General features: G+C 49.2%; 1 protein-coding gene across 1 annotated transcript; it reads right to left on the bottom strand.

Moving 5' to 3' along the window:
* Positions 1-501: 501 nt before the first annotated feature.
* Positions 502-21618, bottom strand: LOC134016471 (kalirin-like; the record flags this gene model as incomplete). The annotated part of the gene is made up of 10 exons (XM_062455837.1): positions 21552-21618; positions 14459-14533; positions 12223-12337; positions 8649-8841; positions 8360-8533; positions 7774-8112; positions 3862-3984; positions 2340-2531; positions 1647-1778; positions 502-732 (listed from the first exon to the last, which is right to left on the bottom strand). Coding segments are annotated over exons 1-10 (1641 nt in total), but the record flags the coding sequence as incomplete, so codon positions are not given.
* Positions 21619-25973: the final 4355 nt, after the last annotated feature.

Genomic DNA, 25973 nt, shown 5'->3' with positions numbered 1-25973 from the left:
ACTTACTGTAAGTCGCTCTGGATAAGAGCGTCCGCTAAATGACTAAATATAACTCGTGAGGTGAATGTTGTTGTTGTGAACAGCCCTCCAGGGATCTGATCTCAGATCAGCTCTGGGTCTAGCTGCCAGACTTGGTTCCACTCCTGTAGTGGTCACATGTCTGACCCTGGTACTGGAGCCCCAATGTTGATCCAGCTCTCACTACCAGGCTAAAGCTGCAATATTAACTGTACTTCTGGGCTCATGTCCAGGAGGGAAATATTAGAGGAAAGAATCCTCCTCATGAGAAATACCCATCCCTCACTTCATGGTGGACTGTTGACTAATGTGCTCTTTCTTCACACTGCTCTTACTGTGTGGTTATATGAAATAACACACACAAGTACCCCAACTACGCAACTAGTAGGCTTCTCTTTCTTTCACACACACACACACACACACACACACACACACACACACACACACACACACACACACACACCAGCACAGCCTCCCTCCTACCTGTTGGACGTCCTGCTGGAAGACGCAGAGCTGCAGGCGCTGGTGCAGCCGGACTTTGCGGTGCTGCCAGATGCTCTCCAGGCGTCTCTGGTGGTGCAGGACCTCGTGGACCACGTCCAGGATGCAGTGGACCGCCTTGGAGTAGTTGGCCGTGGCCGTCAGGGACTCCGAATTGCCCGGGCTCAGGGGCCTCTGGAGCACGTCCAGCAGGGCCTTGCCATCTTGGCTCACCTGCGGAGGGGAAAAACACATGGGAACTAAAAGTACTGTGTCTGTCACTGATAGACTGAGGCCTGTAGAAAAGCCAGTAGGTTTACTGATCCAGTGGGGGGGGGGGGGGGGGAGTGGAAGGGAAGGGAACAGAAACAAGAGCTGTATGTGCAGTGTGACTGAAAAAAAAGAGATGGTGTTCTGATAACAGTCCAGTTTTGGGTTGTTATAGCCGTCTACTTAACTCACTAAATTGAGCTGGACCAGGCTGTAATTTCATTTCCAAGGAAAAATGACTAAATTACACATTCACATCTGGCGCGTGGGCGAGGTGTGGTGTTACTCTTTATCTACTGTTAAACACAATATGGACAAACAAGTCTGAAGTGACCATCTCTTTCTCTTTGGGTTCAAACCATAAACATTTTTAGGGAGCCTTTTTAAAGAGGACACTAAAATAAAACAAACAAGAGCCGACGTGGCTGTTGGAGTGGAGGAATGAAGCATAGCTCGAAAAACACAACCCTGTCATTGTCAGGCTTCTGTGGGGGTATGACGGACAACAGGACCCAGTGCTGTCTAACCTGCCTCCGGCCACAAGCTAGGCAGTACGTGAAACCCTAGTGACAGTAAAGGTCATTTCTGATGTAAAACAGTTCAGATATACATGTAATCAAGTGAATGAAAGATGTGCATGTCAAATTGCATTACTGTGACTGCGTATACAGTGCCTTACCTCGGTATGGATTTGGGCGACTGGCTGCTATTGGGTGCGAGTGTGTGGGCTCTAGCAGGAGCTGCCTGGTCAGTACTGTGTCAGGTTCATGCGTCATACCCCTGGGTGATGTGTTGGTGTTGGGTGCTGTAATGGTGGGTGAGTTCTAGCGAGGTCCATGCTTGGTGAGTGTTGGGTCAGTAGTAGGTTTGGGTCTTACCTCAGTGTAAGCCTGTGTGACCTGCTCATAAAGGGTCTGGTGATGGTGGATAGCCAGCTCCAGGTCTTGCATCTCTGACGGCAGCCCCCCCTCGCTGCACATCTTACACCACGCCTCCACCCCGGACAGGAACTGGACACACGGCAACAGGAAGTCACACGGTTAGAACAGAGGGAGTCTCAGGAGAGCATGAGATGCTAATTTTGGGGGATTTTTAGGAAGACCGAGTTGCAGAGCAGAAGAGTTGAGCCGGCTAAATAGATAAGGGCTGCCCGGTCATCACTACACCTGCCCTGGGAGACAGCACGTTGAATGCTAGTGTGTGCAGACTGGAGACACGTCAGGCAGGAAGATGAGAGGGAGGAAAATAGGGAACCAGAGAGCCCCACTTTACAAGATGCTGAGGTAAGCCTAGAGAGCCAGCTAAGTGCTCTTCGTCAGACAGAGAGTATTTTCAGCTCGTAATACTCCCTCCCACCCCCCAAACACACTTCCAGACACACCCACACACAGACACACACACAGCTTAGAGTTTCACCTAAAGCCCAACCACTCAGAGTCTCTCAGTGACATTTGCTGCCATGGCAACTAGGATCCCCCCCAAAAAACAGATTCTAACAAAGCAGCTGCAGCCATCGAGAGAAATTTGTCTTTCCTTTCATCCGAGTACAGGGACCTCACTGAGTCTCCTACCTGTTCAGATTTCTGGTGGAACACAGCAGACATGGCCAGGATGGTGCTGCGTTCGTCCAGTGCAGCAGCGAAGCTCTTCCACTCCTGGTCCAGCTGACTGGAGATCTGCTTGATCTGCTGCGAGGCGTAGTGACCCCCCTCCGACAGCCGGGACGCCACCGACATGATCCGGTTTATGTTGACGTACGCGTTCTGGAACGGACGAGAACCATGGAAACAAAGCTTACATGCTATCTGAAGCCACGCTACTGTGAACTACTGCACTCACTCTGATGTTGTGTGTTTGTACGAAAGACGCATTTTCCAGTCCAATTCTATGTGTCATTCTCTAATGTACCATTTGAGTTTCGCTAATCGAGTGATTCTGAGATGATGCGTAGACAGACAACTATATAAACACAGCTTGACAGAACCGTGTGTGGATAGATGGTGCCATCAGCCGCATGCCAGGCACACTGACATGCTAGACCGGGACACTGCACAGATGCATTTTGACACGTCAGCTTGTGTGAAGCGAAGTGAAGAGCTTTAACATCAACAAGCATAACAGGAATCAGCAGCTCAGCATGTCTGGCTGGGAGCGGGCTAGCTACCACTAATGAGTCACACGCACGCACACACACGCACGCTCCCATGAACCCACACACACACGTGCACAGACACGTGCACGTGCTCTATCCTGCCATCTGGCTGCATCGCTCCTCTTTACATCCAACTCTCCATCTATCCATCCATCCATCATCCATCCATTCACCCACCTCCCTTCATCTTTCACAGCTCAGGTTTACATGCCTGCCATGCTGTAGCGTGGGCTGTATTTACCTCTAACCTGATTAAAGTTGTTAATGAAGCCATCCTGACTAATGACGGCCGGGTTTAAATCAGCCGTTAATGGACTCTTAACCAGACTGTATGCTGCGCCAAGACTCACGTCACTGTATAATAGTCAGAGCATTTGTCAGGTCTGTATGAGTCAGGGGTGTGTGTCTGTGTGTTTATGCGTGTGTGGGTGTGTGTTTGTGTGTTTGTGTGTGTGTGTGTGTTTGTGTGTGTGTGTGTGTGTTTGTGTGTGTGACAGAGAATTTTTTTCTTTTTTGGGCCTCCTTCAACAGTACCAGTCGTCTTGTTTGTGTGAGAACCCATTCCTGCTCTCCAACTGCTGTGGCCTCTGTGCCACAACAGAGACTGCAGTCAAAAGAACCACAGACAGCTTTTTACAGCCCTATCAGAAATACTAATTTCCTAAATTGACTTGCCTTCTGACCTGCTCCTCCAGTCTTTCAATAATTCAACTCATACATTACATATACACGAGTGAAATCACAGAGGCATGACTCAATCCACTGACGTCAAGTATATTATTAGATCCTCGATTTACCACACACACTGTACAAAGCAGTGGCCAATTCAGTAGCTTCAGGAAACGGCTTGAAAGATCCAATTTACTGAAAGGGACTGAAGAGTTCATAGTTAACCCCTCACGCACGTATAGTTGATTTGATCTTAGACATGATAAACGTACCATTGAGTTCATGGCGAAGTGGTTGTGTTGTGTCTGCAGGTCGACCGCATGCTGGTATCTCACTCCGATCTCTGTGTGGCTCTGGAGGAACAACTCCTTATTGTGACTGATCCAGTCAAACATCTAGAGGGACAAACAACAAACAAACACATGATTGTTGAATACAACACATTGTTAAGTAGGACCATATAGAATGCAGGCAAAAGATCAAAGTTCAATTTGCAGTTGAAGTCCTACTCAACAGCTGTACATAATGTGGGGGGGGGGGGGGTCAGATGGCTGAGCGGTTAGGGAATTGGGCTATTAATCAGAAGGTTGCCGGTTTGATTCCCGGCCGTGCAAAATGACGCTGTGTCCTTGGGAAAGGCAATTCACCCTACTTGCCTCGGGGGGAATGTCCCTGTACTTACATTTACATTTAGTCATTTAGCAGACGCTCTTATCCAGAGCGACTTACAGTAAGTACAGGGACACTTACTTACTGTAAGTCGCTCTTGATAAGAGCATCTGCTAAAATAAATGACTAAATAATGTACGTGTTCATTGCAAGTCGTGGTTCATGGCATTTGCAAAATAACCCTGGCACTATGTACTTGTTATGTGATAGGTTAACTGGGGTGACACATTCCATGTTGAGTATTACATCATCCTGTAGTTTCTTCCCTGAGGTACCGTACAATGACTATTGATTAAACTCAGCTAATAAAAAAAAAACAGAGAGAGCTCCACCTCTGCTCTCTGTCTCGTAAAGTGCAGAGGTCACTCTTTACACCTACGCAGTGGAGCCTAACACAGTTTGACATACCGTGAAAATCAACCACCGGGTGTAAATGGAGCCACAATTGCCTCTGCGCCCTGGTGTGAAAAGCCAGACACATTGATATCTCCATTCTCTCTCTTTAACTTGCAGGGAGCCCAGAAACTGTTTCCAGTATGTAACCAGCGTGATCCAGTGATTGACATTGTTGTCTGCTGTCTTCACTGGCAATGTGAAAGGAAGGTGTGTCTGGGACTGGAATCATTTGCATTAATCAGGTTTTGATCGGGCTGTTAATGAAACATTGACCCGTGTCCTGCCCTCCGTCTCTCAAGTCAATACACAGGGAATTAGCCACCACCTGGCTTTGCACTGATTGAACCAATCAAAGTGGATATTACTGTATTCCAAATGGCAAAGATTATTCATTACGAAGTCATAATTAATCTTTTCAAACAAGTCAAGAATCAAGTAAATGTTGTCAATTGTGACTTTTGAAATAACTTTATGCAGAACCTTCATTTAAGCATTCACAGCTCTGAAAAGAAATGTTTCGAAGAAACGCTTATTCTCTTTCTTTCCTGCCGTACGTACAGGATTCAATGTCATTGACATTACTGTCAAATTGAAGAAATGACTTGGAACACTGTATGACTGATAGAGGACTGCACTTGTAAATTCTCCTACTTGTCATCTTCATTAAATCACACGCTGACACCTCTATCAAATTAGAATGTCTTACAAATCAAACGTATGGAAGCTGTCGGAAACTTTCATTAGCACAATGACTGTTTGCTTCTTTCGTTCCGACTGATACAGTGCACTGTAGACTGCTCCAGATAGCTGGTTTTCTATCTCTGATTACTCTGTAGTAGAGCTGGCAGACGCCGGGCAGAGCAGTCAGATGTTTGATTTCAATTCAGGAGATCACAGTGATAATGGAGAGCTTTTGGGGGGAAAACAGGTTTCTGTTAAGTGTCTCAGTGTGGTATGTATTAGGTCACTATAGAAATCTTGTTTGTACGAGAGAAACGTTAACACATGCAGAGAAACCTCATCCCTCTCCCGATCCTTCCCCCTATCCTTCTCCCTTTCAGAGAAACAAGCCCCTCGGTTCTGTTATTGCTGCCTTTGATCCGAATCCATACAGATATCCACTGCTTTAACTGGGGTTACACTCCAAGAATTTCATTTTACCATGGTGGAGAAAATGAGGGAATGGTCTTAGTGCTGGAGCTTCAAAGGTGCTGCGTTACACTGTGGTCTGGCTCAGAGCCTGCGTTCCCAAATACACTGTGTGCAGGTGCAGCACCACTTAGACTAGCGGGACCCTTAAAACATGCCATTCAGCAGGTCCTCTGAGCACCATCCAGTAGAGCGAGAGCATACTTCAGGATGGAAATGAGACCCAGTTGGGTTTGAAGCCACAGCCTTGGCACTGGAAGCCCCACACTCCCAGCATCGTGTTCCACACGCTCTGCTGAGTCAGTCCGGCAGGGAACCAGGGGGGTCTCTGAGCTTTCAAACCACATTATGACCCGAGCAGAACTGCTCCACTGTATCCAGTCTGCCTGTCAGATCATGGAGGGAAAGACCGAGATGGACAGGCAACTGGTCACCTTCAGCTGGAAAGGACACTTGTCTTTGATTGGCATCTCCACCATCCAATTGGAGAGGACACTCATCCCTTGATTAGCATCGGCATTGGCCGGTAAGAGGAAATAGACACGAGCAGGCCTGTGTTTGATTGGCAGTCCCCTCGAGGGGATGGATCATTATCATTATGTGGGCCTGTCCTAATCAGAGGCACCGCGGGGCATTACTGTAATCAGGAGACTGCTCTTCTCCAAATGAAGGCCTGAGTGGAGGGCTGGGAATCACTGGCCTCACTTCATCATTACACCATATAGACACAGGGAGGAGAACGGGAGCAGAGAGAGACATAGAAAGAGAGAGAGAGAGAGAGAGAGAGAGAGAGAGAGAAAGGAGGAGAGAAAAAAGAGAGTGGGAGAGGCAGAAAAAGAGGGAGAAAGAGGGACAGAGAGAGAAAGAAAGAGGGAGTGGCAGGGAGAGATAGGCAGAGGCAGAGAGAGAGAGAGAGAGAGAGAGAGAGAGAGAGAGAGAGAGAGAGAGAGAAGAGAGAGAGAGAGAGAGAGAGAAAGAAAGAAAGAAAAAGAGGGAGAGAGAGAGAGAAAGAGCTTCGTATACAGTAGCTGCTGCTGCATCTCTAATAGCTGCGAGTGGTCAATAAGGGAACTGAGTAATCGTGTTAAAAGAGGCAGTGACATCACAGGATACAGGCATCACCTCGTGTGCCAGTCACACCTGTGTGTTATCATCACTGCGCCGGCTCTGTTTGAGTCCAGCCGTGGGGTCCATCAGCACGCCAGCCTCCTTGTCATACCGCTAATGACTTTCTGGGTATGAGGTTTCCTTTTAAAAGCCTGCTGCTGGAAGCTGTTCACACAGCTAGAAATAATAACCAAAGCATTACATGGGCCTTTCTGTACATCTGGACATCATCACTGACAATGTTGAAGGGGAATTATGAAAACGTACGCCCAGATGAGAAGTTACTCATAAATCCTTTGTAATGGCCTTACAGGAACCACTCAAGCGTTGGGAACATGAGGTAGAAACTTTCCCTCAAAAAATACCCTTGTGTTCTACAATTAAAACAGGACTTACAGTACTGGTCTATGCAATTGAAAGCCATTCACAGGGAAACATGTGTTCCAAATAAACACAAAATCTGATTACACTGCCTGCATGCATTTGGACCATCTACATAAACAGAGCTGACCTGAGAAACTCGAACCCTCCCCCTCCAGATTGTTATTTGCTGCCATACCAAAGACATTTGGATGTGCGTCTCGCATAAATATTTGCAGTTGAGGCATGAGAATATTTACATGAATAAGCCCTCTCATTCAGTTTATAGATATACCGTTACCAATACCTTGCCGTGTGTTGTCTGCATAAATATATACCAGACACACACCTCTGGCTTAGCAGAAAACACCCTCTCAGCATTTTCTATCCACAACACCCCGATGCCTTCGGCGGGCTATGGATCCAGGTCCAGCTGGTTTATGGGAAAAGGGATGTTGAGACAACAGCAACATCTGCAGTCGCAGCAGGCACCACCAACCCACCTTCTCTGCGTCCTGCTCAAAGAGCCGCAGCTGGAAGCACTGGTCCAGCTTGAGCTTGCGGACGTGCCACATCTGGTGCAGGTGCTGCCTGGTGGAGTGCAGCTTGTCCAGCAGACTGGCCACCTTGGGCACCACGCTCTGGAAGTCGGCGCTGCCCGAGATGCAGTTGCGTCCGGAGAAGCCGTCGCTTGAGCGGATGCACTGCAGCAGCCGCTGGCCCTCGCGGTCCAGCTCCTCCACCGGGGCCTTCATCACCTTCTTCTTCAGCTGGGTGTGCTCGTCGATCAGACGGCGAGAGCCCTCCACGTCCACAGGGAACTCCTTCTTGGCTAGCAGCTCCTGGTTAAACAGTAGAAGGCAGGCATGGGGTTGGTGTCAAACGTTTCTTTTGGTTCGACATCCCAATGTACTGAACTGGCACAGTGGCCAAACGATGATAGTGAAATAAGTAAAAACATTTTTTTTTGTTTTTTTGACTTAACAACATTGAACAGGAAGAGACAAATCCTCAGAAGAATTAAATCCTTAATGCTCACTATGAGGTTAGTCTGTGAGTCGGGTAGTTTGACAGACTGGTCAGTCCTACCTGCAGGTCCTCGAGGCGAGAGAGGAGATGCACGGCGCTGGCCATGAACTCCTCCAGAGACACCCTGAGGTCCATCCACTCCTCGTGGTTGTAATCCAGCGAGCCTTCAAAGTCGTCAGTCAGCTGAGATGGGTCCACAAGCTTGCTGAGCCCCTCCACTGACACCATACTAGTCTGTCAGACAACACAGAACACCGAATACAGAGTCAGAGCAGTGTGGCTCCTGTCCAAACCTTTCAGGGAGGATCTCCTCATTCTACACACGGGTGGTAGAAAGTGTACCACTTACCTCAAATGTGAATTTGGCACTGCCAAAGTTTGTCTTCTGTTTTTGCCAGAAGTTGTCGGGTTTGATGATGAGGGCGACGCAGATCTCAGCCGGGAAGGTTTCCTGGAGGGTCTTCAGTAGCGGCTTGATCAGGTCCCACTTGGACCCTCGCATGTCAATAATGACCGTGAAGCCCCGTTTACACACATCCTCGCTGCGGAGAGGACGGGAGCAGAGCAGACGTTAACCAGGTAGAGCACCGCACTGACACACTACCCAGACTCCTCTCTGCATCGCACTGTATAATTCCCATAATAAACACCCAGAGAGCCTTCCAACACTGCCTACTGAAGATCCCTCCCTCTCTCCCTGCCTCCCTCTCTCACTGCCTCCCTCTCTCACTGCCTCCCTCTCTCCCTGCCTCCCTCTCTCACTGCCTCCCTCTCTCCCTGCCTCCCTCTCTCACTGCCTCCCTCTCCCCCTGCCTCCCTCTCTCCCTGCCTCCCTCTCTCCCTGCCTCCCTCTCTCCCTCTCTCCCTGCCTCCCTCTCTCCCTGCCTCCCTCTCTCCCTGCCTCCCTTTCTCCCTGCCTCCCTCTTGCCCTGCTTCCCTCTGCCAGTTATATTGGAAAAGGTCCCTGAGGACTCTCTGAGAGACAGGGAGCTGAAGCTGTTATATACTCTGGAGCAGCTCAACTGGCACCACTCAATGAGGAGGGAGATTCAATTGGACGTGTTTCTAATCCATCCCAGTCCTTGGGCTTCAGCAGTACTCTTTAACACCTTCTTCTTCAAGTCAGCATGTGCTTGCGTTCATTTCATTTCGAGACGGACATTGTCACCGTTTTCCCCTTAAGCCGTTGGAACAAATCTGCATGTAAGTGTATCATTAACGTCATTACCTACGGTGTGCCTCTCCAAGATGATGCTACTTGCCTAACAGCTTGCAAAGGCAGGGAATTATCATCATTAGGGAATTATCATACAAATGATGTTGCACACACGGCCCCCCTCCTCAAGAGCATGTCAACACCTCTTTAAATCTAATAACTTGATTTGTGTGGGGACTCGTCTTCACGAGCATAGAGGCCCCATTCTCCAGCAGGTTACGAGGCTGGAGTGGAATACTATTAATGCTCTATTCTTAGCCTCCATGCTTGGGAGGCACTTCACCGGGATTGGAAGATAAAAATAACCTGTAATTGCTTCACCTCGCTGCACGCCCTCCTGAAGAATCCCTCCCTCCTTCTCTACCTACCTCCCTCCCTCCTTCTCTACCTCCCTCCCTCCTTCTCTACCTCCCTCCCTCCTTCTCTACCTACCTCCCTCCCTCCTTCTCTACCTCCCTCCCTCCTTCTCTACCTCCCTCCCTCCTTCTCTACCTACCTCCCTCCCTCCCTCCTTCTCTACCTCCCTCCCTCCTTCTCTACCTCCCTCCCTCCTTCTCTACCTCCCTCCCTCCTTCTCTACCTACCTCCCTCCCTCCTTCTCTACCTCCCTCCCTCCTTCTCTACCTACCTCCCTCCCTCCTTCTCTACCTCCCTCCCCTACTTTTTGGAATTATTCCGACCCTCTGCGTCTTTCTAAGACTGCAGGGACACCAGGGCCATTATGAAACTACAGTACACCAGCAGCCGGAGAACTTCATAACAACTGTTGTACCCTTCATTTCCTGTCATTCTCTAGCCTCACTGGGTCATTGGCCCAAGAACAACAGGAAGTCAAGCTCTGACACCATCATAGTAGTGAAAGGAGGAAATGTTAGCTGGTGCTTGGATGGCTTTATCCCTTTGTCTCAAGCTGCTGAGGTGCTGGATGAATACACAATCTGGTTTCAAAAATCTCAACTGCCATTTAACCCCTCCGACGCAGTTGTTACCATAGAAAATAATCTATCGACTTGTTTCACTTGAAGAAATGAAAACTTGTTATGTATGTTTTACTAGCTAGGCCCAAATTACATCATGTTCTCAGTTTGTTGTTCCACTGAGCTTGTAATCGTGGCTCATTTCAGCAGAACTATAAACAAAGATTGTTACTTAAAATACCTTAGCGAATGGATTATGCATGAGCTAAAAACAGAAAGAAAGAACTGCTTTCTGGGAATCACGGGGGGGGGGGGGGTGGGGGTCACACATGAACGCTTGACTGAGACAGAACTGGGGAGGAGGGAGGGGTCGGATGCATGGGTCAAATGCATCAGTACAATTGACAAACTGCATGAGGAAATATTTCTTACATTTTTTACAAGATCAACACAAGTTCATGATAACATAGGGAGACTGAAAGAGAGACAAAGACAGTGTGTGTGTGTGTGTGTTTAGCAACTAGCAAGCAGTCGGGAAACTCTAGCCTCCCTCTGCTGCTCTGAGTCAGGAGCAGAGAGACTTCCTTGTGTGCAGCGCCAGGCCAGACGTGTGCCATACTGCGCCTGGCTGCCAGCCCCAGCTCCCTCCTGCCCCAGCTCTCTCCTGCCCCAGCTCTCTCCTGCCCCAGCTCCCTCCTGCCCTAGCTCTCTCCTGCCCTAGCTCTCTCCTGCCCTAGCTCTCTCCTGCCCCAGCTCTCTCCTGCCCCAGCTCCCTCCTGCCCCTCTCCTCCTACAAGCTCAACATGTGTTGGTCAGGGACGTGAGGCCCCTCTGACAGCCTGCCTATCTGGCAGCCTGTTTCCCTGGCTGTTTAGACAAGCTGCTGTTTTAGCCTCTCATTAGGCAGGCCTTTGTTCAGGGCTGAACAGGGAGGCTTTGAAGCCGACTTCACAGACCCAGAGCCAGGCCTGATCAATGGCTGAATACTCTCTCCATGGCCCTGTCACTTTGCTTGACAGCACCCCATGCTGGGGCACACGCATAGGAAAAGACTTCTAGTACATATTAATACTCTGTCTCTCTCACTGTGTCACTTTCTCTTACACACACAAACACACACGCTTATATTTTCCCCACCCCTAGGTCTGAGGTTCTAAGTGCTCATGTTACACAAGGAAAACACTGGGTCCCAATATGACCAGAATTTTGTACAAGATGGTTCCAGGCACCAAACAAATGTGTGTGTGTGTGCGTGTGTGTGTGTGTGTGTATGTGTGCACATCGAGCTACGCTCAAACATCCACAAACAAAGATGCGACAGATTATCTGACCTTGTGTTTACTATTTGTGTTTCGTCTTAAAGAACCCCCTAAAGTGTACTGCCTTACCATGAGAAACCACCTCTCTCTACATCAAAGAGATTCTGCAATGTAGAGTCGAGGGTGTGTGTGTGTGTGTGTGTGACTATGTGCGTTACAGCTCCTTTTGAGCAGGTACTGTACAGTGGGGAGACAAGGCAGCTGTTTCTGTAGCATAAATCATTCTTGCTGCTCCTGTAGGGAGCCTCTTTAATAGCCCCCCCCCCCCCCCCCCCCCCGGACAGACTAGAGATGGTCAGAGAGAAGTGGAACGATAGGAGGAGAAGGAGGAAAGTCCAGAGGGGTGATTAGAATGCGTCACTTTCCCAAACGATTTCTAACCCAGACCTGCCCACCGGTGGTCTACAAAAACAAACATCCACATCATATGAGACGTTCCCTCCAGTCGGTCTACTCATCCGCTGCGCGTACCTGGGGACGGTGGACAGGTAGGTGACGAGCCTTCGGAGTTCCTCCTGTTTTATCCTGTCGTGGTTGCTGCGGGCAGGAAACGTCAGGATGGGACCTCCTCTTTTGTCTCTGCCTCCTGGGAACAAGAACATGCAGCACTTCAATAGGCTGTGTGCGAGTTAGTGTGTATGTGTGTGTGTGTTCGTGGTGTGACTCTATGTGAGTGTGTTGGTCAGTGATTTAGTACTTGTGGAGAGATGTGGGATCAGATTAGGAAGAAATACAGGGAGCGTCTGTTTACCCTGGTACGCCATAGAGCCCGCCTTCTCATAGGAGAGGTGTGTATGTGAGTCTGTGTGTGGGTGTGTGTTGTGTGTGTGGGTAGAGAGACAGCTAAAGGGTGAGGCAGGGACTGGGGGAGGTATGAGGGGTACCATGAGAGAGTACTCTTATCTGGACCATGATGACAGATCTCTGTTGACACTTTTTGGGTGCACCCCGTCGGTCAGCGGCCCGCACCCTCCCCTCCCTGCCTCCCCACCCCACCACTCCTCTCCCTGACAAATGTTCAACAGCCTTTAATCTTCTTAAGGTCCCCCCCACCCTCGTCTTCCCTTACCTCCCTCCCTCCCTCCTCTCCCTTGTGCTCGCCATCCCTCCTTCCCCTTCATCCCCCCCCGGCCCGTTCCCCCTCCATCCCTGCCCCCTTTTCTACCTCGTCCTCGCTCTCTCCCTCCCTTCCTGGAGCTGGGCCCGCAGGGGAGATAAGGCCAGCTAAATGACTGGACTGCTGGCCAGCAGCAGAAAACCTTGTGATGTATTAATGAAAGAAAAAAACTTGGTGGGATTCATGAGTAGCTCCCTGACACCAGGGGGGAGAGAACGAGGGAAGGCACGGAGGGAGGGAAAGAGAGGGAGCTGGCGAGGGGATGGAAGGAAGGGTAGAGAGTAGAGGAGGAGTCCATTTCGCCACACCTGAAGGACTACCTTGACTTAGTAGCGACCTTCTGCTTATCCGAAGATGAGCAGAATCTGCTATTTGACGGCGTTGTGCTCGTGTGTGTGCACGTTCATGCGTGCCCGAGAAATCCCAGTGAACTCTGTTTAGATTACCGCTAGCTCTGTGACACTCTGAGCCAGCATTTGACCTGCTTCACTACTAATTCAGAGAGAAGTCCAATGTAGTGAAACATAAACAACAGCAGCAACTCCTCATCGTTGAGTGCCAGGAAACCCAGCCAGCATCATTGTATCCATGCACGTCACAACTGTGTATACCATTGGCCTTTATTTCACCTTCCACACGCGCACTATAAAAAGATGTACAGCAGTGGCGATAAAAGAGAGAGGTGACATCATCGCTTATCTATGCAGCCAACGGGAGAGGAAGATGGTGAGGGAGATAACATGCCCTTGTGGTGACACCCAGCTCAACATGGAGAGCCAACCAAGCGTAGCATGTAAGGGTGATCGGGATCATGTGATCAGGAACAGAGGCTGGATGTGAGGGGTGGGGGTGGGGGGGGAGGGAGGGAACCGCGTGAGGACCGTAAAGAGTGAAGGTGTCCGTTAAGGCTCTGTCCCCATAGGAGCAACCCAGAGTCTGAACTCTTCACCCTTGAAATGATAAGAGATTATCTAAAACCAGTGGATGTTAGAAGGTTGTACATCCTTCTCTGATAGCCCACTGGAGCATGTCCACCGAAGATGAATGAATGATAGTAGTCATAATGGACTTTTGCGCAGCTACGCCTATGTCCATGTCTTAAAGCTGCTTTGATCAATAAAGTATTACTGTGTGAAGTAATGATGTAATGCAGTGTAGCGTAGCGTAGTGTAGCTTAGGGACAGTGGTTCAGAAAACCTGTTCATGTCTGAATGTCACCTTCAAACAACAAGAACATCCTCTTGGTCTAAATGGAAATGCTTTTAACACTGCCAGGTACATTAACACTTGGCTTAACATAAATGCAATTATAATAGGATTCGTATGTAGACACCTGACATTCCAAACCTTATCAGTAGGCCCCTAACAGGCAGGATGTAATATACTGTTGCATCCTTGATGTTGAATCCTGTTAAACTAAAGGATAGAAGAGATGACATTAAAGAGGTCCTGCTCAGACAGAGTGATAAAACATGTCCACAATGATGTTGACATGACAACACAGGGACTCATCTCAGCTGGACTTCTGTGATGCCCAGACCAAAGATCCCATGGTGCATTGCTTTAGCATCCCACAAACCCCACACTCACCAGACACGAAGGCCACTTTCTCTTTCAGCACGGGCAGAACATCAGACGCCTTAATGCCGTCAGCCCTGAAGGACCCTGGGGAAGAGGGAAAAGCAGAGACAAGATTCACTAATCAGCTTTCGACACTAATCTCATTATAAGATCTACATTCCTGAACAAAAGAACACACACACACACAGAGGCTGATGAGCACTGGAAAGAATTCTCCGTCGCAAAGTTCTGACATACCCTGAGAACTTTCCCCAGGTTCCTAACAGTTCTTGAGGGAAGGAATGTTAAAGAAAACAAGCGAAAACGTTTGCATGCATTTGGAATCGAAACAACCATGCAGAATGGAGACTGTGCAGAAGGGCATCCGTCCGTGTTCCTGGTTTTTCGCACTCTGTGGGCACACAGCTGAGATGCAGTTAGGGGCTCTACACGGATGATGAGCACTGAGAATGGGCTCATTGTGATTCAGAAGGAAACCTTTTCCTATTCACGCCCCGCCATCACAGGCCATTACAAAGCTATTACAAGACACAGATCTCTCTTCTCTCTCGCTCCCTCTCTATCTCTCTATCTCAGTCTCTCTCTGTCTCTCTCTCTCTCTCAGTCTCTCTCCCTCTCTTCATCTCTCCCTGACTTTGAACAGCCGACAGACTTTATATTCATACCCCTGCTGGACACCTCCTATCTCTCTCTGGATCAGCTGGTCGGCACAGCAACACACACAGGCGGAGAGGCGGAACAATGGCATCCATCAGTCCCAGCGCAGCCAGGGGAGGGGAAGGGAACACTCCCCGCAGCACTGCATTATGGGGGAAAACCCACAGCACTGAATCATGAGGTGCTGTCATATTGGCTCTTAGACAGCAGCTAAAGGTACAACCTCAACACTCGATGTGATAAACATCAAGTAAAAACGACTTATTAGTTAGCAACATCACTAAACTGTCATCTAACCCCCTTCCAGGGTGTCTTTCACTGGACATTTTACACTGCTGTAGCCCACAAGCCCATTCACATGGGACAAAACATCGATGACTTTGGCTAAAGCTTCAAATGTGAATTTGCAATCAATACACATAATCAATAAGTATGACCAGCACATAATGATCTGGGTTAGATAAGATGACACAGCAAAACATTGTTTGTGAAACAAAGACCTATATCTCTTTTCTCTCTCCTCTTCCCTCTTTCCTCTCAGATCTGCTGGACATCCGTTTGTTATGTTATGAAACTCTCTCTCTGTCTCTCTCTCTGTCTCTGTCTCTCTCTGTCTCTCTCTGTCTCTCTCTGTCTCTCTGTCTCTCTGTCTCTCTGTCTCTCTCTGTCTCTCTCTGTCTCTCTCGCTCTTTCTCTGTCTCTGTCTCTGTCTCTCTGACTCTCTCTCTCTCTGACTCTCTCTCTCTTTTAGTTTCTGTCCACTGTGTCTATTGTGCGGCGGCTGAGAAAAAAGGTCCAAATGTCCTTCTCCTACCGCGTCTGTGACACACATGAGGAGAGGAGTAGAGATGAGAGGAGGGCACCACACACACACACACAGCTTAAACACTGTTTGAAGCCAAGAGGGAATCATTAGGAGGGCACTATGCTGGATCCCTGTTCAATGGAGTTTGAACAGAGAGAGTATAGAGAGAGAGAGACAGAGAGACAGGTGAGGATACTGAGACAGGACACACACACAAACACGCGGTACTCATCCATCGTCTCCACAGGAAGTTCTGTCTCTATTACCGAGCAGTGTGTGTACTCTGGAGGCCCCCTGTCCCTCCAACCTGTTCCTCATCCATTTTAGAGGCAGTCTTTATGCCAGCGACCTTCAGGAAGAATGATAGTATTAAAGCTAAAGCCTCTCCCCCATTACCGTCTGTCTGGATTTACGAGCGCTCCCTACAGCCTCTGTCTGCAGACACGGACCCAGACCAAAGAAACACTACGGGCTGTGCTGTGGTTAATGAGAGGGAGGGAGGGGAGGAACATGCACAGGTGAGGAGGTGGAAGGAGATGTTTTTGACATCCAGCTGTCTGCTGCAACTATCTCCCTCTTCCCCCCCTCCCCCCCCACCCCCCCCCCCCCCCCCTCTCTCTCTCTCTCTCTCTCTCTCTCTCTCTCTCTCTCTCTCTCTCTCTCTCTCTCTCTCTCTCTCTCTCTCTCTCTCTCTATGTCTCTATCTTTCTTCTCTTTCTGCCTGCTTAGCTGGGACATGGTTTCCCATGGCAACGCATCTACAAAGGAAACCAGGTCAGGCCACTCCCCTCTTTCTTCTGAAACAAACAGGGCCGAATCCTCATCTGTATGTGTGTGTTTGTGTGTGTGTGTGTATGAACGGGCATTTGTGTGTGAATTATCATAGATTACAATAAGGCACATTTTGGGGAGAGGGGGTGGGGCTGTGTTTTGCTGCACTGGGGGGAGGGAGGGGGATTCACAAAGCAGACGGGCACCGCCCCTTACACACAGCCAAGTCCCTGATTGGCTGTGAGACCTCTGATTGGCCAGTGAACCGGTTTGCATCAGACTCCGGAAAACACACAAAAGGAAACCCGTCTGGCTAATCCTTTACCCAGAACACACTGGGTCTGCAAACTATGAAAACCTCCAGTATGAATCCCATAAACCCCTCAGTAAACAGGCTGAACCCCTGTTGTCAGGGCCCTGCCTCACCAGCAGCCAGTCTTGAGGTTTGTGACGGCCTACTCGGACTCAGTAAACACACAGATCCACATGGATATGAGGTATGTTGGGTCAATAACAGCATATGTTCTTAATTCTCCCCTTCACAGTCTATCATCCACAGATAAATCTTACATGCATCGAACATCCCAGAGAATGGGGCGGGTCAAAGTTCAAGATTGGATATAAAACCTGACCAGCTGACCAGCTGACCAGCTGAGATTCAGATATCGGGGCCCCCCTGGAGAAGCTTTAGGACTGGAGACATTTCCAAGCCAAGGGGAAAGAGGAACATGGAACGGAGGAAATAAATCCAGCATGTTTAGATGTGGACTGACAGCAGCATGTGTGCTTCCTCTGGGTAAAGACATAGATCCTACACTGACAGCCTGACTGGAGAAACACGGTCTGTCTGTCTGTCTGTCTGTCTGCCTGGTCGGTCTCCCTGCTTGGTCGGTCTGTCTGTCTCCCTGCTTGGTCGGTCTGTCTGTCTCCCTGCTTGGTCGGTCTGTCTGTCTCCCTGCCTGGTCTGTCTGTCTCCCTGCCTGGTCTGTCTGTCTGTCTCCCTGCCTGGTCTGTCTGTCTGTCTGTCTGTCTCCCTGCCTGGTCTGTCTGTCTGTCACTACCATCACTGCCACCTCTGCATCCACCATCTGTCTCACCCAGTGGCAAAGGCCTACAGAGAAGGTGCCAACAAAGCTCCACTGTGCCATGTGCTGCCAAGGGTTGGGGTACGCTGTCTGACTAGGCAGCACTGAAGCAGCACTACGACCACGACGAGCCTCCGCTCAATGTGGCACACCGTGGATGGCGCTCAAGCAGCCGTTACTGAATGGTGACGCAACTCATTTGCCTAACAAAACAACAATGTCTGAGAAACACGGGGCCGCTTATCGTCTCTGAGCGCTCTCCAGCTCGCTTTTCTTTTCGAGATAGAGGCTGAAAAAGAGCCATGGAGAAAGGGAAGGGGGGAAGGCACAGAGAGGGGGAGGGGAAGAAAGATGTGGATGAAGGGCAGGAGATACAGAAGAGAGACGGGTGGAGGAGGAGGAGGAGGAGGCGAGGATGGAGGGAGGGAGAGAGGAGGGAATTGGCATGGGGCAAATCAAGCTAGGGTAAATCTGTCCATCTCTCCCTCTCTCTCTCTCTCTCTCTCTCTCCCTCTCCCTCTCTCTCTTTCTCTCTACTGTATCTTCCTCTCTCCTTTAGCTCCCTGTCTTTCTATATCTCACAGAAACACACACACTAACACACACACATACACAGGATGCTCTCTGCTCTGCATGACGTAGTGCTACACCAGAGACCTTGACTTCCAGCTTTCAACCTGTCAACAATCCATCAGCTGTATGGAACCCATACCTCCTCGCCTCCTTCATATAGGGGAGAGCTGACACTGATGGCAGATGAGAGGAAGGCACACGGGGAGGAGAGAGGGATGGAAGGATGGTGGGAGGTGAGTGGCTGGTAGGGAGGAAAGGATCAATGTACCAGCAGGAGGGACAATATGACCCCAGGCTCCTGAACCCAGCTGATACAAAGCTAGGAAATCAGATAAATGCAATCACACAGAGAGGAGTGTGTGTGTCACACTCACTCTGTCTGTGTGTGTGTGTGTGTGTGTGTGTGTGTGTGTGTGTGTGTGTGCGTGTGTGTGTGTGTGGATGGGGGTGGGAGGGATTCATAGGTCCCCAAAGAGCTTGAATCTAAAGAAAGAGTTCATGGTGTAAAAGGCCCATATAACCAGTACTATAAAAGCTGGTCATCATCGGAGTGAATAGCAGGTTGATAAAGGAGGATGCTGGGTATTGTTGTTCCTATTGAGAATGATAACAGCAGCAGTCTTGCTAGGGTCCCCTGGCCCAGAACTGGACGATCAATGCTATTGGTTGGTGCTCTGTTGTACCACATGAAGTGGTGTAATACACAATGGTCTCTCTGCTCTTTCTAGCTGTTATAGGCATCCAGTATGAAGAGATACTTCAATCTGTTGAGTAATATCTCTTCATTAGTGCAAGGTGTGGGGGGAAAACACACACACACACACTCACACACACGCGCGCGTCCACGAGAGTGCCTTCTCCGACTCTCATCTCCCCACCTTTGATTATCCCTGCTAGATTATGACATAACGAGAATGGAAACACGCACAGGGCTTTGGGGAAATAAGAGACCTGTAATTCATGCAGACTAAACACTGCAAGTGTGAATGAAGTGAGGAAAAGAGCAAGACAGAAAGAGAGAGAGAGAGATATAGAGGTAGATGGAGAGAATAAGAGAGAGAGAATTAATAAGAGAGAGAGAGAGAAAGTGAGTGAAAGAGAATAGGGAATAGAGAGGTAGAGGGAGGGAATGATAGAGAGATAGTAAGAGAGAGTGGTAGTAAGAGAGAGAGAGAGAGAGAGAGAGAGAGAGAGAGAGAGAGAGAGAGATAGAGTGAAAAAGAATAGGGAATACTAAACCCCCTCACCTGCAGCTTGATCAGTTAATGAGATGTGAAATGAGAAAGAATACAGAAGATCCTCCCGGAACTATCCAAACAGTCAGAGTTCCTGTCTCTCAGCTCTGGTTCCCCCTCTCCCGGGACCACCTGCCTGCCTCCCTCCCAGAGCAGACACCTGCAGCTTCACAACCTTGATGCACATCTATTTCCACCGCTTTGACGAGGAGAAGGCTTTAACAGATGTCATGGAAGTCAATCAGAGTGAGAGGCGAAGAGAAGAGCTTGTGTAGAACCACCTGCACGGCTATTACCATCAAGTACAGTCTGATTACCAGGCTGTCGGGGTAAACGACTTTTCAATTAGACACTATAGGGCGCATGTGCTCGATAGACGTCAACAGTCAATCAGCGGGGTTTCATTATTCTCACATTACCGCGTCGGTTCCTTCACAACCTGATCATCAGGACCGGCATAGTCAGAGGTAAGGTCTTTGAGGAGAAAACAAGGAAGCACAGTAAACCGCTTTGGAGCAGTGGGTTGTACGTACACACACTCACGAGCACACGAGCCAATACACACGCAAACACACGGGCGCACAACATAATGGATGCATAATCAAAAGTGACAAGTCTAAAGGCATCCCTTTCTCTCTACCCTTCTCTCTTTTCCTTTCTCTCTCTCCCTTCACCCCCCTCAATCTATCTCGCTGTCATCCCAGCAGCCACCAAACAGCTCGACTGGAGTGTCTGACAGCAGTCCCTAATGAACCAGTGACATGATGTACTGTCTAAAGTCAAACTCAACGACAACAACAACAGACGTGATAGCGCTGTGGACAGTCAGCAAACAAAAGGCACACACACACACACACACACTCACACTGTATATCTGGCAAAGCCATTTTCATAAATACCTGTCTTTCTTCTGGCGCTGAACAGGACTTTCAGCGTGCTACTTTGATGTCTCCATGGACAGATGTTTGAATGTGTGTGGACACACTCCTCAGTGATACTAGATTACACTGCATGTCTGTACCACAGCCAAACTCCCCCACGGGCAATTAGCCTTGTCCAATCACTGACTGTTTCCACCTCATTTGCTCATGCAGGGTTCACACACATGCCCATGATCGAACATATATAGTTCACATACACACACACATGGAAAGACAGACACACACACATCCAGAGTACCTGACACGATCCAATTATGTCAGAGTTTGGCTGATGTTCATGCAAATTGGCCAGAAGCCTATTAGTCTGTCTCTCTGAGAGATAGATCACAGAAAAGGAACTACGCAATGACAGTAAAATACATTGAGGAAAGAATGTAGGACATGGAGAACATGAAAGGTGAGCTGGAGATGATTAATCATGTCAGAGTGAGAACATGGTTTGAAGGAAACCTCTGGATTGATTTGAAACATTGATACATGGGTGACATAGAAATGAAGGAATGTCCGTATGTGTGTGTATGTGTGTGTGTGTGTATGAGAGAGAGAGAGAGAGAGAGAGAGTGTGAGAGAGAGAGAGAGAGAGAGAGAGAGAGAAGAGAGAGAGAGAGAGAGAGAGAGAGAGAGAGAGAAAGAAAGAGAGAGAGAGAGAGAGAGAGAGAGAGAGAGAGAGAGAGAGAGAGAGAGAGAGAGAGAGAGAGAGAGAGACTGTCTGTGTCAATAAACCTATGGAGACCGAGAGCAGAAAAATGGCTCACCTCAGCCCTGGAGTGCAGCTCAGTTAAAGAGAAGATGAGGTCATACATACACACACACACGCACACACACACCAGCGCATCGAAATAGAGCTGCACTTAAAGCCATTTACATTAGCGCATTGCCTAATGGCCTGTCTGTGTGGGTATATGTGCGCGTGAGTCTGTGCGGCTGATCTAATGACTAGCGGACCCTGGACACCCGTTGAAGCATCTCGTAGAACCGTGAGGGGCAGGCTGGTCGTGGGCCAGTGTGACAGCCAGCCAGCAACCTGCAACACACCTGCAAACGCCACTTCTCTGGCGGCTCCGCGCGGACCCCCGCCGCCAGCAGCAAACGCTAGCGTCATGGGCCGATAAACACCATTTCCTCTGCCTCTTCAGGATACACAACACGCTTTCGAGCTTTTTAGCACAGAAGGAAATGACACGATGATGCACGCATACACACTTATGCGGTTGGAGCCGTACACCAACGAACGTAAGTACACACACATACGCTCTACGTGTAAGCACCAAAACGCACACCTAAATGCACACACACGAGCACGCAAACACACGTGCACACACCCAGTTCAAGGATTTTGTATTCCAGACATGCACCGTTCCCATCAGTGCAGAAACCAAGGGTAATTGCAAATTAATGTGGAAGCGCTCAAAAATAATAAATGGTTTCAGGCGCTGTCTTGATGTTTTGTTGTTATTTGTTTTCTTTTCCTCTGGTTAGACAGAGCTGGGATCTGGTCTTGAGATGGTTATAGCAGTAAATTCAGTGGATAATAAACGGGTAGGGAATGGATCGAACAACCGCCCCATGCCACATGGATCCAGTCAGAGATCCAAGTGTCTGTTAGTCATTTAGGAGAAGGCTGAGTTTGGAGCTTTGTCTTTGTTGCACCAGAGATACCACATGGCTCCCAATTTCTCATCATTAGTACCTCCCCCCCACCCACACACAGAAAACACACACACACGCAAAGACACTTTTTTTCGTCTCTGTTTTATCTCTCTCTCTCCCTCCCTCTCATGCTCTCTGTTACTTTCAGTCTGTCTCTCCCCCCTCACTCTCTCTCTCTCTATATGACTCTTCATGTCAGTTCCAGATGTCATTGTCAGTCTCAGTGTTGGCTTCCTCCACCCTAGCCTCCTGCCTCCTCCACCCTAGCCTCCTGCTTCCTCCACCCTAGCTTCCTGCTTCCTCCACCCTAGCCTCCTGCTTCCTCCACCCTAGCCTCCTGCTTCCTCCACCCTAGCCTCCTGCCTCATCCACCCTAGCCTCCTGCCTCCTCCACCCTAGCCTCCTGTTTACTCCACCCTAGCCTCCTGCCTCCTCCACCCTAGCCTCCTGCTTCCTTCACCCTAGCCTCCTGCTTCCTCCACCCTAGCCTCCTGCTTCCTCCACCCTAGCCTCCTGCTTCCTCCACCCTAGCCTCCTGCTTCCTCCCCAGAGGGTCCGAGTCCCGGTGTGACAGAGAAGGTTTCAGCAGGCAGCTGGGAGTCCTGTCTTCGGAGCTGGAGACTGTCCGTCAAGCTAGTCTGACTGTGGCACTCAAACCAGGGAGTCTCAAACTGGTAAACACCATCATACACACGCAAGTGAGTAATAGGCAACCATGCACACACACACACACACACACACACACTCACACACACACTCACACACTCACACACAGACACTCACACACTCAGGCTGTGCTGGCTCATTCCCTTGTCAGTTTCAATCTTAAGGGAGAGCAGCCTGGGGCACACTGGGTATTAGAGCTGAGAGGGCACAGCGTACACAACACACACACACCCATCACACGCACAGGGCACAAACACAGACATGCACAATGGTCACAACATCGCTGGCTTTTTTAGACGAGCAGAGGATGCCACTGTGTGTAACGATCAGAGAGACAAAAAAAGGGAGCGACACAGCCACCGTGAGCAAGTTAGCCCTCGGCACACGCACACACACACACACAGACACGCACACACACACACAGACACGCACACACACACAGACACGCACACAAGCTGATGAATAACATCATCCATAGACTGGAACATGCATGCAGCTTTCATGGCACGGTTCCGTTGCCGTAGCAACAAGCGTTCAGCGCAGACACAAAAAGACGTAGGTCTGTACCTCCTACAACACATGCTGAAAACCGTTTCATTCACACATACACACTACATCATGTTTTCACAAACAACACACTCCACGATGACACAGTGTAATCTGCCTCACACTCCGAGAAATGTGTGACATTTATGATTCATGACTCATGATAAATCAATATAACACTAGAAAATGAGTCAGGGTTGTGGGGGATGTGTGAAGGTTTGAACTAAAGCTGGACCTGGACCTAGGGCAGGGGCTGGACCTAGATCTGGGAGTTAGACTAGATCTGGGGCTAAGACTGGATCTGGGGCAGAGACCTGGTCCTAAGGCTGCACCTGTGGAGGGGTGTAGTGAAGCAATAGGTCTTGAAAACCTGGGCTAGAGATGGAGGCGGGGCTACTGTGATTGATTCCTGCTGCTCCCCCAGGCCCTCTCCCCCCCCCCCCCCCCCCCCCCCAGTATGGATCTGTGATGCAGTCCCAATAGTGTCGGCTCTCTCCGTCACCTCCCACACACAGGCCTAGCCTCTGACCCTCCCATGAGGGCTAATCCGGCCAGCCCTGTCCACCCGATGGGCGGGGCGGGGGAGTGAATATGGCAGAGGCGGCACTGCCCTCTCTACCCCCAGGGAACTCCATTATTGGCTGTGAGGTCATGAATCTCAGGAGGTAAAAATAGCAGCTGTCAGCAGGGTGACCAGGGCTCCGGACGTGCTGCACGATGACTGGATTATGTAGCAGAGGTGGTTCAGAGCCAACACTGAACGATAAGCCCTGCAGAACACTACAGTCCATACTGTTGTTATGGTCCAGTGTTAAGTCAGTTGAATATGTAAGAAACCCAGGTTCGATTCCTGGCTGAACACATTACTGTAATATGGTGATAGGGCAGCTTGTAAACAATGGATGGTGGATTCGGAGGAAGGCGAGGTTGCGTGCGACATAAAGAGGTTAAGTGAGAGAGTGGCTGGCTAGACAGTCGCCTGCTGAAGATGTGGATGTTCTGGACAGCTGACAGAAGGCATCTTCACCTGCCACTTCTCACACCTCTATTAACGTGCAGTTACACACAGACACACACACACACACACAGAAAAATCAATTCAGCCCAGCAAGGCTCTTTGGCATTTGCATGCTTGTCAATCAGAGCATTTGATCAGTGGAGCATGCAGAGCTGCCAATCACCTTCCTTGCCCCCCAGCCCCCCCCCCCCTGACTTAAACACACACACACACAATCTCACTTCTCTCAACATGATGAACACACGGGGGAAAAAAACATTTCCTTAGGTATAAAGAACTATGGATGTCAATTGTACACTGTGAGTCAAGTTACAGCTACGGTGTAAGGGGACAGAAACCCAGACGCATGCTCTCCAGTTCGCTCTATCTAGTACCCATAATAGAGGAAGCATCACAGTTCATGTACAGCCAGCCTGATTGGGATTGGGACATGTCTCATTCATGATCGTCTCAAATGCAATGACTACTCATTTAAATCCATTACAGACATGCTGATCAAGCCCTGCCCATTATCAGACTGATTTCATGAGATCAGGCCTTGGACTAAACTCAAGCCCCAGCAAGTGGCAACTGCTGCCTTTTATGTAAGACTCCATTCTGCAGACCATCTGCTGCTGAAGAATCCTGCCAACTAGCTGTTGGTCAGGCTGAGAGGAGAGCAAAATTATGTTTATAAAACTCAACATGAGAACACAGTCAGGATAAAGATAAGAAAACGAACGACCCTGTCCTGCATTTCTCTTTCAGGAGATAACTTGATAAACTAAATAAAAAAAGCGTTATCAGCCTCTTTCAAGAGTGTAGCAACACTCAAAGTCCCAGAGCCTCTCCCTGGTTAGATACTGCAACAGCATTGTAACAAGATAATTGTAGAATTTCCGAAACACACATCCCACCCCAATGCTGTAACACAAATACATACAGAAGAGATCGTCACAATATAATAACATGCACACACAAACATACAGGGCAAAAGTCTCACATGGTAGAGAGATCACTCGTTACTGCAACTACCACAGTACACCAGTGAAGAAAGCTGCTTCTCTTCAGCAAACAGCTGTAATAGTCAAAGCATGTGTGCACATTTATAGGAGGAAGTGTGTGTTTGTGTGTGCGCTTGTATTTATATGCATGTGAATGTGCGCGTGTGCGCGTGTGCGCGTGTAAATGGCTTAACAAGACCAGCCCACAGGTGCTGTGCTAGTTTACACAGAAGGAAAAGGACTCAAAGGAGTTAGCTGACGACAACAGAAGCAACCGAGCTCGTCTGTGACCCTATTCAGACTTCCAGCCTCGCTTCCACTGGAGACATCCTGTATGCATCACACCCAACATACAGACAATACTACTCCTCTGGTTTTTACAGGAGATTGATACCTCTCCTCAGCAGTGTTGGTGTTATGTCCCAAGTCTGTGTGTTTGTGGAGGGCTGATAGAGCCAGTCTGGACCAGCAATGACTGTGGGCGCCCACCACACAAGCACCACCAACCCACACAGCCAGACAGTCAGAACATCCTACAGTCCTATAGTCTGATAGTCATACAGCCACACAGCCAGACAGTCGTACAGCTCACTC

The sequence above is a fragment of the Osmerus eperlanus genome, unplaced genomic scaffold, assembly GCF_963692335.1.
Source record: "Osmerus eperlanus unplaced genomic scaffold, fOsmEpe2.1 SCAFFOLD_277, whole genome shotgun sequence".
In the NCBI taxonomy this organism is placed as follows: Eukaryota; Metazoa; Chordata; class Actinopteri; order Osmeriformes; family Osmeridae; genus Osmerus; species Osmerus eperlanus.
This window is presented reverse-complemented; position numbering and strand designations above follow the sequence as displayed.